At 45.2% G+C, this 7,316-nt stretch overlaps 1 protein-coding gene across 1 annotated transcript; it reads right to left on the minus strand.

Moving 5' to 3' along the window:
- Positions 1-917: 917 nt before the first annotated feature.
- On the minus strand, positions 918-5,660 carry ADO (2-aminoethanethiol dioxygenase). The gene has a single exon (XM_072423809.1). It carries the CDS (start codon positions 5,387-5,389, stop codon positions 4,610-4,612), a length of 780 nt encoding a protein of 259 aa, XP_072279910.1. The 5' UTR covers positions 5,390-5,660; the 3' UTR covers positions 918-4,609.
- Positions 5,661-7,316: the final 1,656 nt, after the last annotated feature.

The following is a 7,316-nucleotide window of genomic DNA, read 5'->3' on the forward strand; positions in this document are numbered from 1 at the left end:
GTGTCTAGATCATCCTTAAAGTAGCTTTTAGTTTGACTTAATAAATTAAGAGTTGTTTTGGGTAGAAAAACTGGGTTCAGACAAGTATTTTTTCTCACCAATAACCTGAAAACATTTTTAGTCATCAAGGTGTATTCATCACACTTTTTGGCATTTTGACATACATTGTTCACACCCAAAAAAACTTGTATGTTTTTTACCCTTGGGGTACACACAAGCAGATCTACCAGTTTTACACTACACCAACTGATTGATTTTCCCAAGTTGATAATAAACCAGTTGAAAACCCCAAGACACTTCAAAACATGTGTGGAGTATTCATAAATGATTATCTGCCGTGCTTTCACATTGTACAATGATGTGTTTGTATCGTAGCTGAGGGACAAAAAAGGCCGGCAGGTGAACCGACATGCAATGTGCGGCTGATCCTGGGGATTAGAAAGGTGTGTGTCTGGATAATTTATATTATCAATAATGCAGGCTGCTGTATTCCATGTCTGCAAAATGATTCATTAACCGTTCATTTCAGAACAACCACTGAAGCAGGGTTTCTCAAGCAATAAGCATTTTGCACCTCTCAATATTCTTTTTGGCAATCTGAAGGGGTGACTTTCCTCTTACTGGCTAACAATGTCAGAGAGATTCTTCTCACTGACCACCACAATAATATACTGTAAGCTGTGGCTATAGTAATTATACTTGTGGTTCCCTGAAAGTAATTTCAAGTGTTCTCCCATAATAAAAAGGTTGAGAATAGCTGTATTGACGGTTCCATGTTAAATTTCTCTGGTGACAGAACAAATAGAAGTGATAGAATTTCAAACTCTTAATTCTAGCCAAACCGGTACACAATAAAAATGCGCTGAATTTTTAATGTTTTTCCATATCGCTCTAAAGATAAAAAAAGGCTCCAATCATTTTTGCAGAAAAAACATTTATACATACTTTGTGAAATGTAACAATAGAATCCAACAGGTGTTTCAGTTAAATCTTAGCATGGAAGAGTACTGTTGCAATTCATAAAAAAGTCCACATACAAACCAAAGTGTAATATGCTGAATGGGAAACTGAACAAGCAAATTGAATCGATAGATGAATGTTAAGGCTGTCTGTATAGCTGGCAGAAGGCAAATCATTTTCTTTTTCTTCTTACAATGGAACTTTAGCCAAATCTTTACCTATAAATATATTTAACTATGAGAGTCAGGAAGGGTTAGAACCTCTGTCTAGACTGCTGTCTGTATCCACATATGAAAGATTTGCTGATGCCACTGGGCAAAGGCAGGAGCCCAGAAAATCTCTCATTGCAATGACACAGACAGCAAAAAACACCTTTTGGCAGAGTGAAGAAGGGTTAGAGGTGAAGGAACTTCTTTTTGGCAGATGCATTCCTCATTAGAAGCTTCATATCCGCATAATGGATGCAAGCAGGCAGCTCCTGGGACCTAATTATACCGAAAAAAAAAGAAACTATGCACAATATAATTTCCAGTCTGTTCCTCCGCTTCTCACCAACTAGTAAACTTGTGAACATTTCAGTAAAAGCATGGCAGTGCATGGCCACCTTGTCCATTAGGAGTAAGGATAACTGGTGACAAGAGCGATACATCACCAAGGATGATATTGCATTTTTATTTACTTTGCAGTGGCACTGAATGGTGTGAAGCATTATGGGATTGTCATAATAAAAGGACAAGTAAAGGAAGAGGGCTTCAGTACGTAGAAACATTGATCCTGCAGACCCCCCCGAGTTCTGGGAACAATTTAATTTATACATAGTCAGAAGTGGACATACAGAGTAATGCAAGACATCAACATTTCTAGATATTTCAGAAAATACATGGAACGGATATATTTGACATGAGACAATATTTAGATTGGGAAACTGTAAGTCCAAAAAGTGTCTTTTTTTTTTAATAAACTTTCATCTGTGTAAAGATTTAAGCTCTGTGTGTCTTAACATTTCTATATACATCACAGTTTAAAACAACGAACCCATATTTCTGTGCCTGGAGGGCCACTTTAATTCACTTCGAGTGTTATTTTATTGAAATAAGTTGGAATGGGTGATTGTGAATACAAAAAGTCGCCCACTAAAGTCTCAGTCCTAATTGGAATGAAAAACATCTGCCAAAACAGTAAGTGCTATGAACTTATGCCGTGGGTTGGAACCACATACACTAGTGTTACGCTGCCTTGGCATTGTGAGTCAATGGCAACTCAAAAAGCACCATACCAACACACTATATTGCAAGGAAGATGCAGTGCGAACTGTGTGTGATGTATTGCATTCAGCAGCCTGGAATAAACTGCCAAATGGAGTTCACTGCAATATGTTTGGTAACGCATGAGTTAAAGTCACCGTAAACAGGGCTAAGCCATTCTTATGGAGGACTTTATACCTGTTGGTAACATCACCTCTGACTTCTGATCACTCACTTTAACAAAGCCATCAATGACGACTTGACCCGAGGTCCTAACCCTTATTAACTCCAAAACATAAAAGTTTTGGACAGAAACACGACCCTAATGGTATAAATACTATACAAGGGGGAAGATATATAAGTGCTGGGTAAGATTACCAATAATAGACAATATTTGTCATTGAGATAAAAAAATATATGCTGTAGTGGTCAACAAATTGCTAATAAGCTCAATAAAAATTTGAAGGAACTAGCTTGGGATTGGAAGGCTTAGTGGTAAGCACATACACAATCCATGACACGGCTTCCAGATCATAAACATTGAAAAGGAAAACTTAGGTGGAATGTCGCTTCTTTAAAAGGATCTCACTAGTCCATGGATCTTTAGAGTAAAAATCTCCCCCCCACCCGCTCCCCGGAGAGAGAATTCAACCTGAGACACTATACACTGAGAAATGAGCCAACGTTGTTTCTGCTTTTTAAATCCAAACACTCATTTTAAACAATCGTACATTACAGGAAAACGTCAGGAAGCAAGATACCGCAGTTCATAGAAAAGCAGAGGGACCATCGCAATGCTATTTATAGAGGCCTGTACATCACAGTTCTAAATCTGAACAAAAAGATACCGAGAGCCGAGTGTATGAACGTCGGAGCAAACCGATGGCCCTCCCGGTTTTACTTCCTGTACAAAGTTAGAATCGGAGGAGATTAGTGTCACCTAGAACAGATGTAAACATTCAAAGTTTTAAATAAATTAAACAGCAAGGGGTTGTTGCTCTGTAGATCTGCTCACATACTTGGGAGAGGAAACAATAAGTTAAAAAGCGGTGATGTAATAGAAGACGGTATGGCTTTGAAATGTGACAGACTGAGAAAGGTGACAGCCTTGATTGTATAAGAAGCATCCCTCAGATATCCGTACTTTGGCAGCAAAAAAAAAAAAAAATAGAATGAAAGCCTGTAAATGTCGGCAGTGTTTGCATACGATGTTACTGTAGGGCACGTAGAGTCACACAAAGCCATGGGGGGTACGGGGCATGGAGAGGCTCAGCAGCATCAATTGCTGGAGTAACAATATGGCTGGGTGACTGGTGAGGGCCGCCAGGTCCCACGAGCACAACATGACTTCCAAAGTTCTGCAGAGTCTTCCGGTTTTATTTCCTAATACTTTTCAGAATCAGCTCTGCACAGAGGGCCCATGTAGTGGTGCAATCTGGGGGTCAGACTTGTCTGATGACAGACTGGCCAAGTATTTGGTGCTGTTGGTCATGTCCATGGTGGCAGTGACTAGTCTTGACCATGGCTTCTCCGCTGCAGGCTGTCACTAGTGGTGGGGTAATTCAGACTTTAGGGTCGGCCATTGGGCTAATAATTTTAGCACTCTTACTAGTGAGGGTTCTGTGATTAATTAAAAAAAAGAGAATGTGACTGTGGCCCTATTTGTCTAGGGGTAGGGGCCCCTCATTATTTCCTCTCTAGGGTTTCTTTATAATCCTGTTAAAGGTGAAAGAGTTGGAGGCAGTCAAGTGCAATGGGCCCCTTGACAACTGACCAGAGGTGTCTACGGTGGCAGCTGTGATTGGTGGAAGAGAGGGGGATGACCCTAGCAGTGGGCCAATCATCCCTGTCAGGGTGCGAAAGAGGGTCTGCGATTGGTAGAGGAGATGGGGGTGATTCTAGAAGCTAGGGTTGTCCTGCCAGGGGGAGGGGGTCTGTGATTTGTGAAGGAGCTGGGGTTGTCCTGTCATGGTGGGGAAGGAGTCTGGTATTGGTGAAGGAGACCCTAGCAGAACGGTCAGCAGGCTCATCGATCCTGTCCGAGCGTGTGATAGGTGGAGGAGACAGGGATGACCCTAGCAGCAAGCCAATCATCCCTGTCAGGGTGCAGAAGGGGGTCTGTGATTGGTGGAGGGGAGCTGGGGTTGTCCTGTTCATGGTGGAGAAGGGGGTCTGTGATTGGTGGAGGAGATAGGGGTGATTCTAGAAGCTGGGGTTGTCCTGTCGGGGGTGGGAGGGTGTGTCCTGAAGGAGTTGGGGGTGACCCTAGCAGCAGGCCAATAATCCCTCTCAGGGTGCGGAAGGGGGTCTGTGATTGGTGGCAGAGACCCTAGCAGGAGGGTCAGCAGGCTCATCTATCCTGTCCGGGCGTGTGATTGGTGGAGGGGTATCAGGAGGTAGAGGGGTCACATGGTCACTTTGGGCCCAGGGTAAGGCTCGCCCCCACACCAGAAGTCATCGGGTTGCGGGATTTCCAGCAGCCACACCTCCCGTGGGTGCACTCCGTCCGCTGCAGCCTGCTGGTGCCCGTCCCCCTCCCCCGTGTTAGTATGCTCGGTGGAGCCCGGCAGCAGCTTGTAGTAGTGACAGTCCCGGCCGTCATCCGGGTCATAGGGGGGCGCCAGGATGTCCAGGAAGGCGGCGGGCCCGTCCACAGCGCTGATTTGGTGCAGGTTATCCCGGTGCGGGCTGAGCAGACAGGGCGGGCTGCTGTCCCCGTACTCCCCGCTGGAGCGGAGCATGGCCCGGAACACGGAGCTCCTCTGGTAGGGCTGCAGCAGGGGAGGCAGCTCGGACGGCGGCACCGCCTCCATTTTGTCGAAGCCCATGATGCGCACCTTGCCGTACAGCACCTTGAGCATGCCGTGCATCCCCGGGTGGTCGTGTAGCGGGATGCTGGTGCCGCCTTTTAGCAGGAACACCCCCATACTGAACGATTCGGTCTCACAGATGTGCATGTAGGTGACGGGCGGGTTGTGCGGCACGGAGATCGGGGGAGCCGCAGAGTTTTTCCGTGGTTTGATTTTCAGATCCTCGGCTCTTATCTCGCTCACCAACTTCTTCAGCTGCGCCAGGTTCTCGGAAAATCCTTTCCCGGCGTCGGCTGAGCCCAGGCCGCGGAAGGTCAGCCGGGCCTGGCGTGCTATTCTGTGAATGACGGGGGGGTTCATGTCGTCCCGAGGCATCTCCCTGCTCGGTGTTTATGTGTTACCGGGCTCCCGAGGCCAGGAGCACATCCCCAGTACGAGCGCGCTCCCCTGATGGCTGTCTCATTAACACCGTGCACGGGAAGATCCTCCGCCACCCATTCATGCAAATAGCTACCACACGTCCAGGGCTCTTCCAGCCGTGCTGTACTCTGGGATATGTAGTCCACACCCGTCCCTCTATATAGCCGTCTTCTTCTACACGCCACACTTACATTCCCCTTTCCTGCACCTCCGAGCGGAAATCCTCGTGTTTATCCAATGCAGCTGGACTCCAGGGTCGCCGGGGGAATTTCTGGCCGAGAAATTGTCATGAGAGAAACAGAGGGGACTACATTTCCCAGAGTGCCCCGCGGCTGCCTGTGCGTGCGAGGCGCTGGAGGAGAGGTCACGCCGTTCAAATGATTTGTGCTAAAGTCCATTGACTTTGACATTGCTCTGTGTAGTTTCATGGGTTGAATGGCAATGTCATGCTGTAATTGCAGTCTGTGCCTGTGTAATGTTACATAGCCTGCCCTATACATACATACATATAAATAAAGTGTTTATAACACAAAAATGTTCTACTTCAAATAAGTCCCATAGAACAGTGCACATTGCCGTGCAAAGGCTGCATTCAACCTGCATTTCTTTGGACCTGGTTCCCCTAATAAAGTGTGTCAGCCATAGTATTACCACTTACCTATCCACCTTTCCTTGCTGGGCGCTGCCATCTTTCTTTTTTCTGCCTAGCAACAAGCTAAGCGCCATCTTGATTAGCTGTGCTACGGTGACGTAACTCTATCCATCCCAGGCACTCACAAGAGAAGCAGGAATGCAAAGCTGACACTGCCCATGAGCAGCTCTGCTTTTTCCATCACCTGCCTGATCCTGTATTTTGTAAGTCACTTGAACCTCCCTGGCGGTCTGAATAATAAAGTATTTTTAAATGTCAAAGGGGTACATCAAAAATATTTATTATTTCAAATTTCCCGCCTGGTCCTGCCCTCCAGCCGGACACTTGGACGGTCCGGCTGGCATCTATGTCCCCTGACCTCGCCTTTCCGAGGTTCACACGCCGGGGATGCAGATGCCAGACGGGCATTGCCAGGGGAAGCAAAAGCCGGGCACTGCTGGAGGATGCTGTATGCACGTTGGGGCCAGGTGGGCTTTAAAACTTCCCTGCAAATCTACCCAGAGTGTGGCTCGGGGTTACCACTTTTGTTAGAGGAAATGAACCCCGAGCCACATTTGGGAATACTGCCAGGGAGGATTTTCCTTTACTTCCTCTCCGTCTAAAATATAGAAAAACAAATTTGTCAGGCGTTCTAGCCCTACTCCACCAGAAAAGCAATTGTATTTTTGTGTTGGTTTTAGAGAGTTCCTCTTATATTCTGTATGAACTCCAAGCAAACTGCTTTAAGCACAGATGACATCTATATATATATATATATATATATATATATATATATATATTTTTTTTTTTACTTAAAGCTGCACTCCAATCAGATTTAAAAGACACAAATTGCAGCTTTTTGTGTTGACAGATGACATCTATATATATATATATATATATATATATATATATATATATATATATATATAGTCAGAGAATACTACAGCACTGCCATAAAGTACTCCACCCTGGCAAGTAACCTGATTTTTCTCTAGACTTGCCCAGCCGCCATTACTAAATGGAGAGGCGGTTGGCTGATGAGCTCCTTTTTATTACTACTACGCAGTATTTATATAGTGCTGACATAATACGCAGCACTTTACAAAGTCCATAGTCATGTCACTAGCTGTCCCTCCAAGGGGCTCACAATCTAATGTTATCTTGCTTTTTCCTCCATACAACATGCTTTTTACAACACTAGAAATAATCCAGCTTCTCAATATTTTTTATCAATGCTTTTTCTCCCAGTTT

This window comes from Pyxicephalus adspersus, chromosome 10 (genome assembly GCF_032062135.1).
Source record: "Pyxicephalus adspersus chromosome 10, UCB_Pads_2.0, whole genome shotgun sequence".
Classification (NCBI taxonomy): Eukaryota; Metazoa; Chordata; class Amphibia; order Anura; family Pyxicephalidae; genus Pyxicephalus; species Pyxicephalus adspersus.

What these genes read in the sequence shown, in the direction of transcription:
- ADO (XM_072423809.1), bottom strand. Translation starts at nt 5,389, where the DNA reads ATGCCTCGGGACGACATGAACCCCCCCGTCATTCACAGAATAGCACGC.